General features: G+C 53.6%; 1 protein-coding gene across 3 annotated transcripts in view; it reads left to right on the forward strand.

The window, feature by feature from the left end:
- Positions 1-1,990: 1,990 nt before the first annotated feature.
- SGSM1 (small G protein signaling modulator 1) overlaps positions 1,991-18,577 on the forward strand; it is a 29,732-nt gene continuing 13,145 nt past the window's right edge. Inside the window, exons 1-12 of one of the 3 annotated variants that reach the window (XM_085238658.1) lie at positions 1,991-2,429; positions 2,551-2,594; positions 7,881-7,956; positions 12,114-12,276; positions 12,934-13,086; positions 13,599-13,666; positions 13,933-14,078; positions 14,481-14,612; positions 15,101-15,225; positions 16,477-16,544; positions 16,965-17,125; positions 17,534-17,663. In XM_085238658.1, coding sequence (XP_085094784.1) covers positions 2,072-2,429; positions 2,551-2,594; positions 7,881-7,956; positions 12,114-12,276; positions 12,934-13,086; positions 13,599-13,666; positions 13,933-14,078; positions 14,481-14,612; positions 15,101-15,225; positions 16,477-16,544; positions 16,965-17,125; positions 17,534-17,663 — 1,624 coding nt within the window. In that variant the 5' untranslated portion in view covers positions 1,991-2,071. Of the gene's footprint in view, positions 2,430-2,550; positions 2,595-7,880; positions 7,957-12,113; positions 12,277-12,933; positions 13,087-13,598; positions 13,667-13,932; positions 14,079-14,480; positions 14,613-15,100; positions 15,226-16,476; positions 16,545-16,961; positions 17,126-17,533; positions 17,664-18,577 lie in introns of all 3 variants that reach the window. The other 2 variants (XM_085238657.1, XM_085238659.1) reach the window with 2 other exon arrangements.

Genomic DNA, 18,577 nt, shown 5'->3' on the forward strand with positions numbered 1-18,577 from the left:
CCCCTGCAGGAGGCCGTGGGCACTGTGCTCCAGGCACCCCTCATCTGTAATTAAAACAAACTACAAACGAGATCAAAACGGGACATGGACGGCGGGTTGCTGTGACGACGTGACGCCAGCTGGAGACCTCTGGACATGAATGGTGCTGCAGCATGTGCACGGGGACCTGCTGGAAATGCCCCATCAAAGTACTACGTTTGCTGTTGCTGCACAGGGCTGAATGTCTCTCAGCCCCCAAGATTCTCCAGCAGGGGCTCGGCATGCAGGTGAGAGCCAATTAATCCCCCCATGGGTTTATAGGAGATCCATGTCACTCAAAGCTGTGAATTCCAGCAGCACCTCCTATAACGTGGGTGTGGGTATTAAAAACCCATCAGCAACCAAAGCAAAGCGGTGCTCGGCTGCTGGGTGCTCTGTGTCTGAGCAGAGTGCCGGGGCTTCATCCCACCAGGCAGTCCTCTGCGTGAGTGACAGCAGTGACAGCATTGGTGTCATAGCAACCAAACCAGCAGCTCTTTTTCTGCAGCTGACCCTTATTTTCTCCAGGGGGGTCTCGTTGCCACAGATCCTATTGGTGATGCCAATGCTCTGCTCCTGAGCTGCAATCGCAGGGCTCGCCCCGCTGCTGGCCCCACCTGCCCCCAGGCACCTGCTGTCAGTTCCATGCAGAGCAGGCTCTGAGATCCCCATAGCTTTGAGAAACTTCCCCAGAGCTCTCCTTATTCTAGTCCCAGTTCTCCGCTCCTGCTGTCCATGTCTGCGTGTGCTACCCCGTGCCATGGGATCACAGAACAGCTGGAGTTGGAAGGGACCCTCAAAGACCAGCTGGTCCTTTCTCGTGCAGCAAACAGGGACACCTACAGCTCCATCATGAAGGTCCATGGGCATCCTGATCTGACAGATGCCCACCAGCCCTCAGCAGCGGGTTGGGACCGCTTGGAATTTAAAGTCCCCTCCACCCCAAACCATTCTGTGATTCCACGGCAGTTGCAGCTGCATCCAAATTTCTTTAGATTCAGAACGCGCTGTTGAAATGTAGCTGAAATCAGATTTAAATCTGAATTTCCAACGAGTTAGATGAGTTTCTGAACAGCACACTGATCTGATTATCCAACCTGCTCCCCCATGCCATGAAATGCAGAGAGGTGAATTGTGGTCTTAAAACCACCATTCTGTTTAAGCCGCAGAGGCAGCAGTGGGAAGTTTAATTTAATTAGCGTGATACGCAGAGATGTAACTTAATCACATTAAGGGTAGCTCGACGTGCTCCTGCTCAAGCTCTCCAGACTCCAGAAATCAGGGACCAACCCCATCCTTTATGAGGCGCTGCTTTACGAGGCTGTGATGCCTTCATTGTGAGTGTTTATTAGCTCTGCCTTAATTGCCTGTTCAGCACCGTAGGACATAAGAAAAAAAGACGGGCAGAGCAGCACAGCTGTGTGCCACCTGCATGGGTAAGGCTGGGGTCCCTGCCCCCTCTGGTGCCATCTGCATTTGTTAGAGCATTTAGCAACAGAATTAATAGCAAAAAACAAACGCTGCAGGAGGAAATAGAGTTCCTCTACGACCCGCTACGGCACGGAGATTCTCCTTGTGCAAAAGGCAAATTGCAGGGATGAGTTCTGCATTACTCTCAGCCTGCAGCTCGCTCGTTCTGCCCCGTGCTAATGTGGTTTGTGGTTAGTGGAAACCGGACTGCTAAGGAGCCAGGATGCTGTTTCTATGGAAATGTCCTGGAACATCAAACGAGGGAACAGAAAAACAGAAAATATGTTAATAAGAGCTGCGAGCCAGGGCTTTCGCTGAACTGTTTGCGATCTTGATACCAGGCGTCTCCGGGTCTCCCGCAAATAGGGCTTTGCTGCTCGTTATCTCCTTCTCGGCGCAGAATGCCAACGGGAGCGCGGTGGGAGGGCACGGCTGTGCGGGGCTGTGTGGGGCTGTGGGGGGAGAGGGCTTTGCCACACGGCCCAGAACACGAGGCACGGCCCCGCACCGTGTCACCCAACCCTGTGGGTCGCTGCCCTGGCGCACACCGGGCCTGGGGCCGCTTGGTGGGAGGATTCCCCAAATGTGGGAGATGATGGGGATGGTGGTGGTGATCCGCGGGGAGCCGCAGGACCGGGGCCACGCCGCTAAGGGGACAAACAGCACCGCCGTCCCCACGGAAGGGATGAGCCCTGCGGAGGGCACGGCACTGCCGGCCGTCACCGCGCCGCACGGCCGGGCCGGGCTCTCGCACGGAGCCCCGCTCCACGCTGCCGCCCCACCGACGGCCGTCCCCGGGCGGTTCGCTCGGATTGGCGGCGCTCCCGGCCTCGGCTCCACCCCGGCGGGCGCGGTGGGCGGTGCGGAGCCGATCGGCCCGGCTCGGCCCTCCGCCACTCTGCGGGCGCTGCGGAGCGCGGCTATGGCGGCGGCCCCGGCGGGTAGGGATGGGATGGGATGGGATGGGATGGGATGGGATGGGATGGGATGGGATTGGGGGCGGCGGGTCGGGGGGCTGCGGGGCCGGGCCGTGTTAACGGGGCTCTCCCCTTCTCCCCACAGAAGCGGAGACCCGGCAGCGGTTGCTGCGCACCGTCAAGAAGGAGGTGGGTGCGGGGACGCCGTCCCGCTGCCGTGCCCCGGCCGGTCGGTTCCGCTCGTGGGTGCGGGCGCAGCGCCGGGCGGTGCCGCCCTCGGGCAGCGGGAACTCGGCGGTCCGGCCGTGCGCCGCGCCGGGCGGTGGGGATGGAGGGCGGCCGTTCCCCGAGCGGGACGCGTTGCGGAGACCCGGTGTGCCACGGAGAACCGAGAGCATCCCTGGCCGCGGGCTGAGCCTGCAGGCCGGCTGTGCTGGGCGCTGGGTGCGTGCGGTGTTCTGTTCGTGAGCATCTCCGTGTATCCACGGTGGGTTCGGGGAAGCGGTGCCCCTCCTGGGAGCGAGCGGGGGAGCTGACAGCGCTGCGTTTGTTCATCCAGACCCCTTCCCCACCTTTAATCCCGCGCCGGGCGTGGTGGCGAGCAATACTACTCGTTGCCTTGACGACAGCTATTAAACCAGCGAAAGGCTGTGACATTTCTTTAGCATCGTGGATGAAGCCGACATCTCGTTATTGCCGTCTGCCTGCGGCTCCTCCCGAGGCTGCAGGTGGGGATGGGGCTGCTGGGTGCACGGCTGGAGGAGGAGGACGGAGCTTCTTTCTGCAGCCTGCTGGGCCTCAGTGGGCACTGCTGCTCTCCAGGAGCATCTTCTATGCTGGCAGCCGGTGCTGGGCTTCTCTCTGTGTGCGCTCTCTCTCTCTCTCTCCAGGGTCCCTATGTTTGAGGAAAGCGCCTAAAGGAGGAGTGCTGAGGGCTGTGATGTGCCCTTCTGGTAGCACAGGAGAGCTGTCTGCTGGCTCTTAATGGATCAGCTGTGCTGCATGAGGGGTTGGTGAATGCAGGTGGAGGTGAAGGAGTGAGGTAGGGCATGGAAAGAACCTTTCTGCCCTGCTGAAATGCCACCGGTCCGTGTGTCACTGTGTGACATAACTTCATCAGCAGGTGCCTCATAGCTGCCCTATAGGGAGGGCAGTGCTGATGCAGAACAGAGGTTTTCATAAAATCATAGAATGGCTTAAGTTGGAGGGGACTATAAAGGTCAAGCAGTTCCAACCCCATTGCCATGGGCTGGGTGCTCCTCACCATCTCAGGCTGCCTTTAATACTCCAGGGATGGGGTGCCCACAGCCTCTCCCCCTAGGCAGTCTCACTGCTCTGGGCTCAGCTGCTGCTTTGCCACGCAGGCAGCTGTGTTTGCCCCAGGGTTTCTCCCAGCACTGTGCTGCTGCCCTTGGCCCTGCAGGCAGGGCTGTTTGCATGCAGACACACAGGTGCAGGGGTTCCATCTCAGACCTGTGCTCTGCATTCTTTGCTCTGTTAGGATTTAGAGGAAAAAAAAAAAAAAAAAAAAAAAAGGGAAATGTGGTACTGTCGGTTATGTATGGAATTATTTAGTGACATCCCTGCAACTTGGAGTGATGGGGCGTTCTGTTGCCCATTATCTGCTCGTTAAGCCCATTTTACACACACTTTTGCTGTTTTATTTTCTTTCCCTTTTTTAGACTGACTTCAGGCTGAGCTGGGAGCCTGCACAGCCTTTGGAGCAGTGCTAGGAAGTGCCAACTGCAGAAATCCTCATTTTCTTTTCCCACCCCTTGCATTCTCACCTCTCACAGAACTCCATATTCCATCCCATCACACCAAGCCTGCTTTGCGTGCCCTCAGCTGTGGCGTTTTGGAATCTGATGGTGTTCCCATGTGTCAGTGAGCTCCACTGGGACTGGGGAAGCCACGCCACATCTGTAGCCCTGGGGCAATAGCGGAAGGAATAATAACATTGTGCAGGCAATGCCTGATGAGAGGAGATAGGTAAACAGTAGATGGAACTGTCCTTAGCATTACAGTGAGCAAATGGACTCCAGCATTTGGTTGTTGCCATGGTTAATGCATTTTTATTTTGAAGAAGTCCTGCTCTGCAGTAGGTTTGTGGATTGGAATGAGTTGGGCTGTCACTGTCAATTTTGTGTGTGTGTGTGTGTGTGTGTGCCCATATGGTTATAATAAATCAAACTGATCTTGAAAGCTGCAAAATTGACTGTCTGTCAGCAGGCTGTAGGGGAGAAGTGGCAGAATGGTTTTCAGAGGAATTCTGTTTCCTGTTATGCAGGAAAAGTAACATAAATCTTCTCTGGTTTTCTCTTGGAGCCTTTATCAGACGGACTCCGACCCCAAAATATCCCGGATTGAATTTTTGACTGAAAATGTGCTTATTGCAACTCACTGGAAGGGATGCGTGTGGTCACTGAGACCAGCTCCAGTTGTCAATTGACTTTCAGCCTGCTTGCCGGCTCTTGTCCCATAGCCTTCCATCTATATGGGATGTACTGGTTCCTTCATAGCTGGGATGGGTGCTGCTGTAGCTGCTCTCTCGTTCTGCTGCAGACATAACTACATCAATTCCACCCTCAGGTCAGCTCCTGCTGTGCAGCAGTGCTGTCTGCTTTGTGGCCAAGCACAGCAGCCCCTGAGAGCGGTGCTCCTGCAGGGTGGGTTCCTCCTTTGGGAGCACAGCCATGCGTGCACGTCTCAAATAGCCACGGGGTCCGTGCCAGCTCCTTCATCCAGGTGCACAACAGAAAGTTGTGAATTAATTCCAGGTTATTAAGATTTGAAGAATGGATGGCACTCGCTGTCAGCGTCCTCAAGGCCAAATTGAAGAAGCGAGGCTTTGTGTGGCTTAGACAGAAGGAAGATGCAGATGATAAGCTGTGGGTCTGTAATAAAAGAGGGGCTCTCCAGCAGCACGGTCAGCCTGTTTGAAACATCCCTGTATCAGAAGTAAACAGGAGGCTTTAATGCCTCATTTCTCAATTGCCTGCATTGATCTCTTCTGAAAAGAGCATTACTGACTGCTGGGGGCCATTTTCTCTCCTTTTGAAGATAAAGGCACTGGTGTCTCATCCTCCAGCTGCTCTGGTTGGATTTCCTGCCCGGCACAAGGCAGCTCTGCTCCTCAATTCCTTGTCTTCCCCAGCGCTCAGGGAGATGAGATCAGTTTCTTCCTCCTCCAGCTGCCAGGTCTCCATTCTAATGCCACCACACACCTTGAGCACGTGGCACTGCTCCATAGCAGCTCAGGGCACGCGTGCTTTGTGCAGAGCTGAGCACCAGGGCAAGCCTTCAGGATCAGGCACTGAGAACAGAGACACAGCTGAAGTTCCTCCCCAAGCGTTGCGGTGTTGGCTGAGCGCGTGACAGCAGTGCCAACAGATGGCATGGAGGTTTGCATTTGACAAACACCACAGGAATAGCTCCAGCTATAGCGTGAGCTTATGAGATCTTAAATTAGCGTGGCGTGTATGGATTTGTGACTTAAACTTGATGCCTCCGAAGAAAGTCTGCTGCAAAACGCTGTCTGCAAATACAGACCTGTGGGAACGCTCCGTGCTTTAACACTGTGTCTGTTTCAGTAAGTGATCCCTTAGCACTGTGTAATACCTGAGAAGTGGCCGTGCTGCAGGGACAAACCCTGCATGAGGTATGGGGGACTGCTGCAGAGCTTAAGCAGAGCTTATTCTTGGAATGGGACCTTGATTGAGTGAAGCAGTTAAAGGAATGGTGAGGTTACACCAAAGGGTCCCCGCGTGGATGTGTTGCACCAAAGCTGATGGGCAGATGGGCTTTTTCAGTGCTAGAATTAACTTCCAAGCACGTCATCAGAGCAGCAATGAGCATGAGAAGGTGGCAGCTCGTGAGAAATCGGCAAAGCAAACATGCAAAAAGCAAACAGAGTGTAGAGCCCCGTGCTCACAGCTGGGAGCAGCATTCTGCTCCCATGGAGCATCCACAGCGTTCCTCTGGGCTGTACCCACAGCTGCCCCAGACATCCCCCTGTGGGCAGAGGGGATTGTTTTGTTTGAATGCGCTGTGCTCTCGCTCCCAGGGTTTATTCCTCATACGTAGCTCACGCGTAGCCCTTTGCACTGGCCAAGTGTCCTTGTTGCAGTGCCCTTCCCACTTCTCTTCCTTTAAATACCTCTGATTTATGTGGCTCAGTGCGATAACCTCAGTCAATACAACGTTGTGGGTTCTTCATCTTTTTTTTTTTTTCCCTGCAGTGGGTAATTTTCCACTGCGCTGCATCTCCTGGCAGGGCTTGTTTGTGGGTTGCTGCACTGAGCTGGGTGCCCATCCAGACTGAGGGCCCCTTGTGCCACACAGCAGTGCTGAGCTGATGGCCCCTGCCCTGCAAGCACTGTGATGGGATGAGTGATGCAACCCAGCAGTGGGATGGCAGCTGCCAAATATTTGGATATGCAGCTTCAATCTGAGCCCGGCGGCTTGTTTTAAGTTTGTGATTTGGTTATGTTCTGTGTGCGTTGATTCCCAAGTGTTTCTCCCAGGTTGTGCTGTTTTGGGGTTTAAAATACGGATCCTTCATTTGTGCTTTTGGATGATTCAGTGAGAGACGGTTCCCCTGATAGCTCCCCATTACAATACTGCAGAAGAAATTTCAGATCTGGAGCACTTCCCTGCTCTATCTGGGGGCTTTGGGGTGTCTCTGGCCTGCCCGTGCCCCCAGCAGATGGTGACCAAGAGGGTCGGTTGCAGCTTTTGGGTGCAGCTTTTGGTCACAGTGAGACTTTTTTCTTAAGCCATTTTCATAAAAGAGCTTCCTTTATTGGCCTGCCAGCTGTGCATAACTGGCCTCGATTTTATCCTCCTAAGGAGCTTTAATTCCCCCAACGAGGCCATTAGAGGCTTTTCAGGTGCAAGGTTTGCTTGGCTAGCTCTTGACCTGCCCTTTTTCCTCGTTCTTTTGCCTTTAGAGAGAACATCTCAGTACTCTTAGCTGCTCACACACCCACATCTCTGCCCTGTGAGCACTTTGCCCTACATTTGCTGAAACCAAAGAGTGCAAAGCAGAGTGCCTGGGAGCAGACCTTCAAGATCACCCAGTTCCAACCCCCTGCCATGGGCTGGGTGCCCCCCACCAGATCAGGCTGCCCAGGGCTGCATCCATGGCCTTGGGCACCTCTAGGGATGGGGCACCCACATTTATTTTCTTCCCATAATTGTGTTCCTGGTGTACAACATACGTGACAGCTTCCTTCTGATTAAGTCAGCTGAAATGAGTGCCTGGGATGTGTCGCGAGCAACGCCTGGAGGGCAGCATGATTGCATGGCCATGCGGAGGAGTTCCTGGTCACAGCTGGTGCTGGCTGATAGCCGACCTTGGCACTGCTGGGGACCCCGTGTCCCACACAGGCCGTCTTGTGCCCACTCCACCCCAGGTCCTGCTCTGATCTGGGGGTGAAGCTCCACAACCCCTCTAACTGCCCGTTTGCTCAACAGGTGAAGCAGATCATGGAGGAGGCGGTGACGAGGAAGTTTGTGCATGAGGATAGCAGCCACATCATCTCCTTCTGCGGTGAGTGCCTGGGGGAGGCATTGCAGTCAAAATGAGGTTGTTCCTGCTGTTCTGAGCCTTCTGTGCAGCTCTGGCCACCATGCACACTGTACACCCATCTGCTCCTTGGAGGCGGTCAGTGCTGGATGGGGTGGGTGAATGTCATAGCTGTGCAGAACCCAATTAGCATCAGCCCGTTGATAACAAGGGAGCGTTGCATGCTGTCAGATCGATGTGTTTGTTGTGGTGTGGGGAGCCCTGAGTCTGGAGCTGGCTGCTCAGCGCTGCCTGGATGAGGACATCGCTCAGCTTTGTGGTGCGGGTGGGATGGAACCGGGCGAGGGGCTGTGGGCAGACAGACAGCATTCGTCAGACATGTGCTGTGCGTGTGCCCAGCCCTGTCCGTGTCCAGTGTTTACCCACTCACCCAGAGCTTGAGTGTGCTTTGGCAAGGTGCCTGGTGCCTCCACCTGCCTCCGCCTGCTGCCAGTGGCTGCTGCTATGGGGAAAAAGCAGTGACCTCTATGGAAGAAGAGCGAGACCCCTGCTGCCTTCCCACCTGGCAGTTGGCTTGCACAACGGTGCTTTTATAGAATCAGAACCGCTTGAGTTGGGAGGGACCTTTAGAGGCCATCTGTTCCCGCTGCCTGCAGTACTCAGGGACACCCACAGCTCCAGCAGTGCTCAAAGCCCCGTCCCCTGACCTTGGGTGTCTGCAGGGATGGGGCACCACCACCTCTCTGGGCACCCTGTGCAGTGCCTCACCGCCCACACTGTAAAGTTTTGTTTCTTATATTCCTTCTAAATCTCCCCAGGTGTTTTCTTTTCAATGCTTTTCAATTTCTTTATAGTCCCTTCTCTCAGCAGCGTTAGGTGTAATGCAGCAGCAATTGGCGTTGCAATGGATGGTTCTGTCAGAGCTGCTGCCCTGCTTGAAGGGAGCTTACAAGCTCCTTCTCCCTTCTGGGATACCAACTTTTTACAGGGTCTGATATTGCCAGGACAAGGGGGATAGTGTGAAATTAGAAGAGAGAAGATGTAGGTTTGGCATTATGATGACATTCTTTACTCAGAGGGCAGTGAGGCTCTGGCACAGGCTGCACAAAGTGCTGTGGGTGCCCCATCCCTGAAGGTGCCCTAGGCCATGGGTGGGCTCTGGGCAGCCAGCACACAACAGGGCTTGTAGCTGGGGAGGCTCTAAGGTCCTTTCCAACCCAAGTGATTCTATGGGAGAGCTGCTGCCAAGCATTGGTGCAGAACCCAGCAGTGTCCTCAGCCTTGCAAGGTTCTTTAAAGCAAAAAGAGTGAAGCCCAGGCTTCCCAAGAGCGAGCAACTCCCCTTAGCTGCGTCTCGGCCTTGGAGCTTTCCCACATAAGGGGCCATCCTGTGCCCACTGAGTGTGCTGTGACTGTCACTGCTCTTCAGGGACACTCACTGAGCCATGCTGAGCTGTGCTTTGGCACAGCCCATGCTGGGCCGTGTGGCTGCTGCTGAGCAAAACGCTGCCGGCAGCGTGCAGAGGGGGAGCAGCCCTCCTCCATGCACAAACTGCTGAAGGGCAGCTTGCTAATTTGGAGCCCGGGAAGTAAATGACAGAAGTGATGACAGCTTTGGAAGGAGTTGCTCCAGTAACTCGTTTAGCACCATCACCACTGAATGAGTCCAGAGCATCAGTGGGCACACACACAAAGCAGAAAGAGAAGCGGGCTGGAAAGTCTCCTTTTCTATTTTGGAGAGCAGAGGCTGCCTTCTTCCTTTTGTCCCAGGCCCTTGGGTGGAATACAGCAGGTGATAGGCGGGGGGGTCTGTGTGCCTTTGTGCTCTGCCGACTGAAAGGCATCGAAAGAGCAGAACAGGCTTCAAGGTGTGACTCATTCTCTGTGTTCTGTGCAGCACGAGGCTCCGCAGCCTGCAATTATTTATAGCCGCCTGCAGCACGGAGTTGAGGCACCCAGGCACCAGGACTGGTTGGTTCCTTCTGGTTCTTCTTGATGCCACCGTGCTGCCACTGGGTGGTGGAAGGACCAGGAGCCAGGCTGTGCTGCTCTCTAAATTGGATGCTTTGCTGCAGCTCTCGGTGAGCTGAGGGAGCTTATAAATAACCTCCTCTGCTGACAAGCAGAGCGTGCTCGAGCCTGGCTCTGGCTGAGCAGAGCTGCCCTTTCCTCTGGGAGAGCTGCCTTCCTCGCAGGGCCCTCCTCATCCTCCCAGAGCCAACGTACCGCGAAGCCCTTCTGATGAGAGCAGTGGGCAGGCAGCAAAGGGCAGCTGCCCTCACTGGAAGCAGACAAACGCGAGCTGGCACCTGTCATGTTCACGCTGCCCTGGGAGCTGATGGGGGCCGGCGGCGGGGCTGGGGGCTGCCCGTCCCATGGGGCACATTACGTGCATCAGTGCTGAGCTCACCTCTGTGCTCAGCCACCGAGTGGGTTGGAAGTGTGCTCTGACAGCTCTGCAGTCTTTGGGTGCAGCCAGAGCGCCCGTGCCATTCTCTGTTGTAGCTTATGCCCTTAGGGGTGGGCAGTGCGAATGTGAGCGGTGGGGGCAGAAGGAAATAATGAACCGGGCTCCAAAAATCACAAGGTTAGAAAAGAAAACGCCGTTACTCTTGGGCTTAATGTGGGAAAATTGCATTTAGTTTGTGTGCTCAAGCTTCTGAGCCCTGGGGAGAGCACAGGGAGAGCTTCCCCTACGTAGTCTGCACTCTGTCAGCAGGAGCAGTGTTTGCAGAGGTTCTGGGTATGGCACTGAGGATGGATGCTGAGTGCTCTGTGCTGCTGTAGTACTCCAGGTGCTCTGTGTGCTGCTCCCTAGCTGGCAGCAGCGTGTGCTGCACTGGCTATGATGCGAGCAAAGCAATCTGCTGGCTTTCCTGTGCAAGCACAATTGCTCTAACTTGCTTGCTGGAAACTCAGAGCAGAACTGTCTGTGCCAAGCAGGGGCAGCCCAGAGGTTAGGCTCAATGTTCACAGGGCTTTTCTGCTTGTGGTTCTGCTTCCAGCTGGCTCCCAACCCACTTGGCAGAGCTGGGTGCCCGCTGCTCCACCCTGCACAAGGCTGGGACCTGCCTGCACTTTGGGGAGATGCCCCCTGGGCACTGCACAGTGCCTGGGTGTGGGCTCAGGCAGGGAGGGCTGTTTGTGTCTGCACTTATGTTTCAGCCACGTAGTGCAGAATAAATGATGGATGTGGGATGGAATGATTTGGGTGCTTGTCAGGAGGGAGGAGTTGCCTTGCCATTGGCGGTTGGCTCTGCAAACAGTGCTCTGGGACAGGTGGGAAGATCTATCCATGCTGTTTGCAGTCTGACTAGGCTTCAGGAGGGTCTGTGCAGGGCTTTATTTAAACATGGGGCACCCATGCAACTGCTTCCAGAGGCTGCTTTGGGTGAACAGGGCTTGGCTTTCCAAGCGAGAGGTGCATCAGCTGCGGGGAGGCTAGGCATGTTGGCTCTGCAGCATGAAGCAGGGTGCTGACATGTCAGGGAGCTGCTTGGCACAGCCACATCCATCACCCGTGGGGCCAGGAGATTTCTGCAGTGCTTTGATCTGATGGAATAAGTCTGTGTCTGACTCCAGACATCCATCCTGAGCCCTCCCAGGGGGCTCTGGCAGGCATGCTGCCAGTGCTGTTGTGTCCATATGCATCCTTCTGTGCAGCTGCTGCCGGGCTCCTGGGCAGCAGAGCTGGGTGCCCCAACCCCACTGCTTGCAAGGGAGAGCTGAGCTGCATTCAGCAGGGCCCTGCAAAGTGCCCAGGAGGTGATGCACGGGGGTTTACAGAGACCCTGGATCCTGGACTGCAGCAGGCACTTGCATCTTGGCATACCTGCAGTTCATGTTTACTTGTGTCAGACTGTTCCTTTTGCCCAAATTAGCTGAACCAACCTCTTTTTTTTTTTTTTCTTTCAAATCTAAAATAATTTCTGTACAGTCAGCAGAACTGATAGGCAGAAAGATAGACCATATGAACTGCGTGCTGCTTTGGGTAAATAACATCTGGGTACCTTAACCTTCCGTCTGCTGAGACAGGAACAGAATACAACATTGGTTCCCTCTTGGGAAATGTCTCTGCTGTGCAGTGAAGTTACGGATGCAGCAGAGGACAGGCAGTGGTGATGTGGGAGCAGCACAGCTGTGAGCTCTGCTGCTTCACTAATGAGTTTGCTCTGTTGCAGCTGCTGTGGAAGCGTGTGTCCTGTATGGGCTGAAGCGCAGGGCAGCAGGATTCCTGCGCAGCAACAAAATAGCAGCTCTGTTCATGAAGGTGGGCAAGAGCTTTCCTCCTGCTGAGGAGCTTTGCAAGAAGGTGCAAGACCTGGAGCAGCTCATTGAGAACGCGTAAGGCAACAGCACGGCTGCTATCCCAGGGGCTGCCTGCATGTTGGCATGGGGGTGCTTAGTTTGAGCACAGCTGTGGATTGCAGTGTCCACCTTGAGTCTCCATAGGAGGAGTTGCTCTTGCAGTGGAGCAGAGTCCTTCCCTGGGCTTTTAATATCTTGAGTGAACTGGTTGGTTCTCTGGGAAGTGGTGAGTTGTGGTTCTTCCTTTCTCTGCCCTTTGTGTCATGTTGTAAGGACAGTTACACACATCAGCTCCTGAACTGTCAGGGTTTATGGACCAGTGCATTAAGCCAACTGGAACCAAATCTGGTTTGCTTTACTGTACAGGGCCATAACCTGCAGTAATTCAACCTCTGTTTAAGTGTGGCTTACTCATCCTTGGACGGGACCCAGGGAGATGGATGGAGCAGCCACCTGGGGGCAGGAATCTTTCAGCTGTCCTGAGATAAGCTGCTTTGCTTATGAACTGCTGTCCTTGGGCACCAGTGGGAAGCAGTGGGACTCTGCTAGGGCAGAGACTTGTCCTAGGGCACCTTTAGAGCTGGAAACAGATTTAGGGAAGACAGTTTTCAGATACAACCATGGGCCTTCTGGGATAGGGGATGGGACAGATGAAAGGAGCAGTCTCTGATGTGTTGCCTTCTGCCTCCACAGACGAAATCAAGTCCAGAGCATCCCAGAGAATGTGCGCAAGATGCCAAAGCTGCCCAACCTGTCTCCTCAGGCCATCAAGCACCTCTGGATCCGCACAGCCCTCTTTGACAAAGTCTTGGATAAAATCGTGCATTACTTAGTAGAGAACAGCAGGTGAGTGCTGGCACCAGCCAACGTTTTACCCTTCCAGCTTGTTCCAGTCATGCTGGAGGTGCTTGCTGGTTGAGACACGTCCAGGTGGGCTGGAGAAGTCACTCTGTGCCAGTTGTGTCACTCTGTTCCCAGCATGGGGACTCCAGCTGCTGCTGCTGCTGGCCAGCCCTGTGTGCTCCCTAAAAAGGACAGGCCATGCTTGCTCTGCTGATGTTGTGGACCACGTTGTCCTTGTCTTCTGGGAGCAATGTGCTGAGGTGTCCTGTCCTGGTGAAGTGGAAGGTTTTGTTAGTGCATAGTGATGCTTGCATTGTGCTGCAGGAGGGCATCCATCCCCCAGCAATTTCTTAGCTAGTCGGAACAGCCTGTAACAGGCTCCTTACCCTCTCACCATCAGGGAGGGAGACAGACAGAGGAGGGCATTACAGTGCTTTCAAGCCTCAGTCTCTGTCGTTCAGCTCTTCCAGGGGGCTGAAATGCTACAGCATGCCACTCTTCTTCATTTCTTCTAGTAAATACTATGAAAAAGAAGCTCTCCTGATGGATCCTGTGGATGGACCGATTCTTGCATCTTTGTTGGGTAACACTTCCCTCTTACCCTACTCAGTAGCTTACTTCCCAAACCTGAGTTGTTGGTTCTGTGATCCCAATTCAATGAATTTTTTTGTAAGAACTTCAAAAAACTTACTAGCTCTGGATGGGCAGAACCACTTCTGAGTTCTTTGCTGCTCTTACATGGTGCAGCAATGTGTGCGGAGCCCCGTGCTCACCCTGCTTGGGGATGCTGGGCTCCGGTGACCTGAGCAGTGGAATAACTTCCTCATGTCTGTGTTTTTCTTTGTGCAGTGGGGCCCTGTGCCCTGGAGTACACCAAGATGAAGACAGCTGACCACTTCTGGACAGACCCTTCTGCTGATGAGTTGGTGCAGCGGCACCGCATCCACAGCTCACACTGCCGCCAGGACTCACCCACCAAGCGCCCGGCGCTCTGTGTGAGTGGGAGTGGGGCAGCCCCACAGCTCCACTCTGATAATACAGGGTGGAAACGTGGAGATAATTCACATCTTCACGCCAGGAGTTCTGTCAGTGTGGGCTGTGGAGATTGTGGGTGTGCCGGACCAATGTGGCGTTGTTGGATCTCTTTGGGAGCAGCGTGGATGAGCTGTGAGAGAAGGCAGCTGAGGTCTGCTTGGTTTATTGCATACAGAGGACACTCCTGGGGCTTCTGTGAGTAGAGTGCTTGGCCAGAGCCAGGAATCCTCTTGGAGGATGCACAGGGAGAGAGATCTATCAGGGAGTTTCATGAGTGAGGAGGGAATGAGCTTTCAAGAAAAGCTGTTAGAAAGGAGGAGGTGTCCACGCTCACCTCCTGTTTGTTGGTGGATCTCTTCCAGATTCAGAAGAGGCATTCGAGTGGCAGTATGGATGACCGGCCATCGCTGTCTGCCAGGGACTACGTGGAGTCACTGCACCAGAACTCTCGGGCCACGCTCCTCTATGGCAAAAACAACGTCCTGGTGCAGCCAGTGAGTGCTGAGTGGGGCACACACTGCTCTCCTGCCCCACCACGTGGCTCTGCCCATGTTGCTCTGTGATGGGGAAGGGGACAGACTCATTTCTTCTCTGGGAAGACAGCGATTGAAATGTCTTAGTTGAGGTCCTGGTGATACAGATCCTTCCAGCCAAATGGAAGAGTTCTGTGTAGAAGCAGGCTTCTTTCCCTGCCCTGTAAAAAACCCTCTTTCCTGTCCCTTTTTGCTTACTGTATTCCAAGAAATGAAGTTAAAACTACTTAGGCAAGGCCATCAGGTTTGCCCCAGCTGGGTTCTCAGCCCTTTTCCAAGGTGTCCTGCTGGCTGCTAGGTTTTGTAGGCCCGCTGTGGGCTCCTTGCTGTTGATGAGCAGACTGTGCTCCAGGTGTGGGACAGCCCTGGAAGGCATGAGCTGGTGTTGCTTGTTTCTGGTGCCATCCAGGCTGCTCTCAACTCTCTCTCTCTGCATTTCCCTTCTCAAGCGAGATGATATGGAGGCCATCCCAGGCTATTTGTCCCTTCACCAGACTGCTGACATCATGGCACTGAAGTGGACTCCCAACCAGCTGATGAATGGCTCCGTGGGGGATCTGGACTACGAGAAGAGGTGACTTGACTTCTCAGTGTGCTCAAATGGGGCAGAAGGGCCAAAGGTTCCCATGGGTTTTGTGGTGGTGGGAGATGCTGTGGATGTAGCCCTTCTCTGCTGGAAGTGTTCAGCAAAGTAACTGGAGAGGGTTCTAAAAGGTGCCCAGCGGTGTGATTTATCGTTCTCCTCTGTTGCTGGTTAAACTGGGAAAGTGAGAAGCTCCTAAATAAGGAAGGGTATCTGCAGACATGATCAGTTCCTGAATAATAATACCTTGGTAACAGAGTGGGTTCCATTTTGTAGTGCTGTCTCAGCTGATCCTCTGTGCAGGTGTTCCAAATCCTCTGATTTAACAGAGCCCTTGGGGTTCATTCCTCCAGCTGAGGACTACTCAGGAGACATCAGCTGAGCAGCATATTGCCATGCCCTTTGCCTGAAGTTGCATTATGGGCTGCTGGCATTTCTCCTGATAGCTGCAGTCTTTTAACTTAACTGCTGAGTCATGGCAGGTCCCAGTTTGCCTCTAAGGAAAAAAAAAACCAAACCAACAAAACAAAGCAAATCCTCCAGGAAAGCTGCAGCATTTAGAACATCCTTCCTTTGGCCTGGGGTAAAGATCTTCAACAAAACTTGCTGACAGTTTTGTTTATTTTCAATTCTAGCATTCTGGGTTTTGTTTATCTCTGTTCTTTTCATCTTTTCTTTCTTCTTGGCACCTGGGCCATTCCCTTATACCTGGTACCTTCCCTCTAAAGTGCTATTTTCATCTCAACACTACTTTTCTGGGTTTTTGACTTGGGTATGAGCCTAAACTCTAAGACTTCCCAGTGTCAGACGTGGCCAAGGAGGAGAAGAGTTGGATGGCAAAGTAGGAACCTACAAGAAGTGACTCTTACCTTCCATGTGTTTTATGAGCCGTATTATAACACCTTCATTTGAAGCACTATTTTGGTAAAGTGACAGATGAACCAAATCTATTTTCAGCTTTGAAATAGCACAGATTGCTGGGGTTTACTTCACTCCCTTGAGTACAGGAGCCCAGGCTTGAGCTGGATTTGCCCTCACTGAGCAGCAGGGGCAGTAACTGGTTCTGGAAGGAAGCTGCCTCTTACTCCGTGCCTGGTGGCACTCGCACTGCTGCTGGAACTCATCTTGTCTGTAGCTTCCCCCAGTGTCAAGATAGCTGGAGGCAGGATTTGGAGCTGCAGTGAAGAGAAGCAGAGCCTGATGCATGCCTGAACTAAAGCTTGCTCTCTTTCTCTGTTCCAGTGTGTACTGGGACTATGCCATGACTATTCGCCTGGAGGAGATCGTCTATTTGCACTGCCACCAGCAAGGTAAGGCCAGAGCAGGGGCTGCTGGGGGCTGTTATCGCCTTGGCATTGGCACATTGGCCTGTATGGGGATGGAATGTTTTGATTGAGCTCCAGGGCAGACGTCAGGAGCTCTGGGTGGTCACTGCTCTGTAAGTGCTTCTAGGAAATCCTTTAAATCAGCTCCTGGCTGTGGTGCTTGGCTGGAGAAGACTCCCTGTAGAGCAGTGCTCTGTGGTTTCGAGGGTTTGATCTCCCAGGCAGCATTTCTCCAGGGCTTGCAATGCACCTAGGAAAGAATCCAAGCGAGGATTGAAAAATCCTTGTTTTGCATGCCAGAAAGACAATTCCCTGAGCTTTCTTGCCTGTTTCTGCATTTTTGGCTGGTCATGTTTCCCTCATTCATGCGTGCCTTCTCTCTGCTGTCCCTGTTGCTTATAGTAGACAGCGGTGGAACGGTTGTCTTGGTGAGCCAGGATGGGATCCAGAGGCCTCCGCTGCGGTTCCCCAGAGGAGGGCATTTGTTGCAGTTCCTGTCCTGCCTGGAGAACGGCCTCCTGCCCCATGGGCAGCTGGACCCACCCCTCTGGTCCCAGCGGGGAAAGGTAGGTGCACAGAGCTGGGCTGCTTCCTGAACCCATGCGTGGGGGTTTCCTGCTGGCGTGCCTTTTGGGATGTGTCTCAGAGCAGCTCTGCTGCCCGGTGTGACTGGAGGCTGCATTTCAAACAGCACCCCATGCACCCTCCTCAGTCAAACCAGAAAAAGTGGGATGCGATGGTCTGGTTCTCGTGGACCTTGCCATGCAGTGCACGTACTGTGTGCATAGAAGGGATGCATAGATATGTGTTCTCTGCGTAATCCAGACTTGATCCAGAGACTGCTGCAGCACAGAAAACTTGCAGACGTCACCCAGGCTGATAAAGTGCTCTGGCTGGGCAGGAGGTCAGCAGTGAGGCAGCATCACACTGCCCTGCATGGTGGGGCTTTGTGAAAAGCAGGTTTTGTTCTGTAGGGGAAGGTGTTTCCCAGGCTGAGGAAACGAAGTCCCCAGGGCTCCTCCGAGTCTGCGTCTGACAAGGAAGATGACGAAGCCACAGATTATGTTTTCAGAATAATCTACCCAGGGACACAGTCTGAATTCGGTGAGTGCGTTGGCAGGGAACATTTTGGGTGGGTTATTACCTGATGTATGAGTGAGCAGGGACACGGTGCTGGTGCACATCACACCAGGGAGGAGTTCCAGAGGAACAGGCTTTGCTTGTAGCGTTTAATTAATCGTCATGTGTTTTTATACCTTCCACTTGCCATGGAAAGCTTAGTTTCTGCAGTCCTGCACGTTATTTCAGCAGCAGGCTTCCCTTTGGTCATGTTTTCTTCCTCCTTCCAGAAAATGGGTGTCTGAATGGGGTCATTTCTCATCATGACATGACCACAGGGCTGATTCTCCTCTTGCTCTCACTAGGCCAAGTGCTGGTGCAGAGGCAGCAGATCTCTGTGTGCTGCCAGGCTTGGCCCACCTGCCTTCACCTCCAAACAACCCCAGCAAGGAGGGGATGCTGCTGGAGTCACCAGACAAGAAACCTCTCTCTTGATGTCCAGCTGTGAAGGATCAGAACAGTGTGCTTGGCTGAAGTGCTGTGCATTTGTCTTCACTGTTCTGTAGCAGAACACCTTCATGGGTCTCTGGAAGCATCATAGATAGCTTTGTGAAGGGGAAAGACAAAAATGTAACAGAAAGCTATGAAATTTGATCAAAATCTCGTTCCATACTTTTGAGGCTAGAAGGGGGCAACCGTATCTCCTGCATCATCCCTGCAGATGATGAGCTTTCTCTGCCTTTGGCTGACTAACGCAACCCAGTGAGTCAGATAAAAATCAAATTGAGGTTAAAATAGCTGATAGCTGGAGCTTCCTTTTGATCTACCCCTTAAAATTCTGTGCTGGGGGCCAAATTTTCTGTTAAATGAGTTGTTGCTATCACCTCAGCTGGCGTCATCAGTCTGTGCACTTCCTACAGATTTTCCCAGAGGGAAGTGGAACTGCATCAGTTCTTTCT

The sequence above is a fragment of the Meleagris gallopavo genome, chromosome 17 (genome assembly GCF_905368555.1).
Source record: "Meleagris gallopavo chromosome 17, MGAL_WU_HG_1.1, whole genome shotgun sequence".
NCBI lineage: Eukaryota > Metazoa > Chordata > Aves > Galliformes > Phasianidae > Meleagris > Meleagris gallopavo.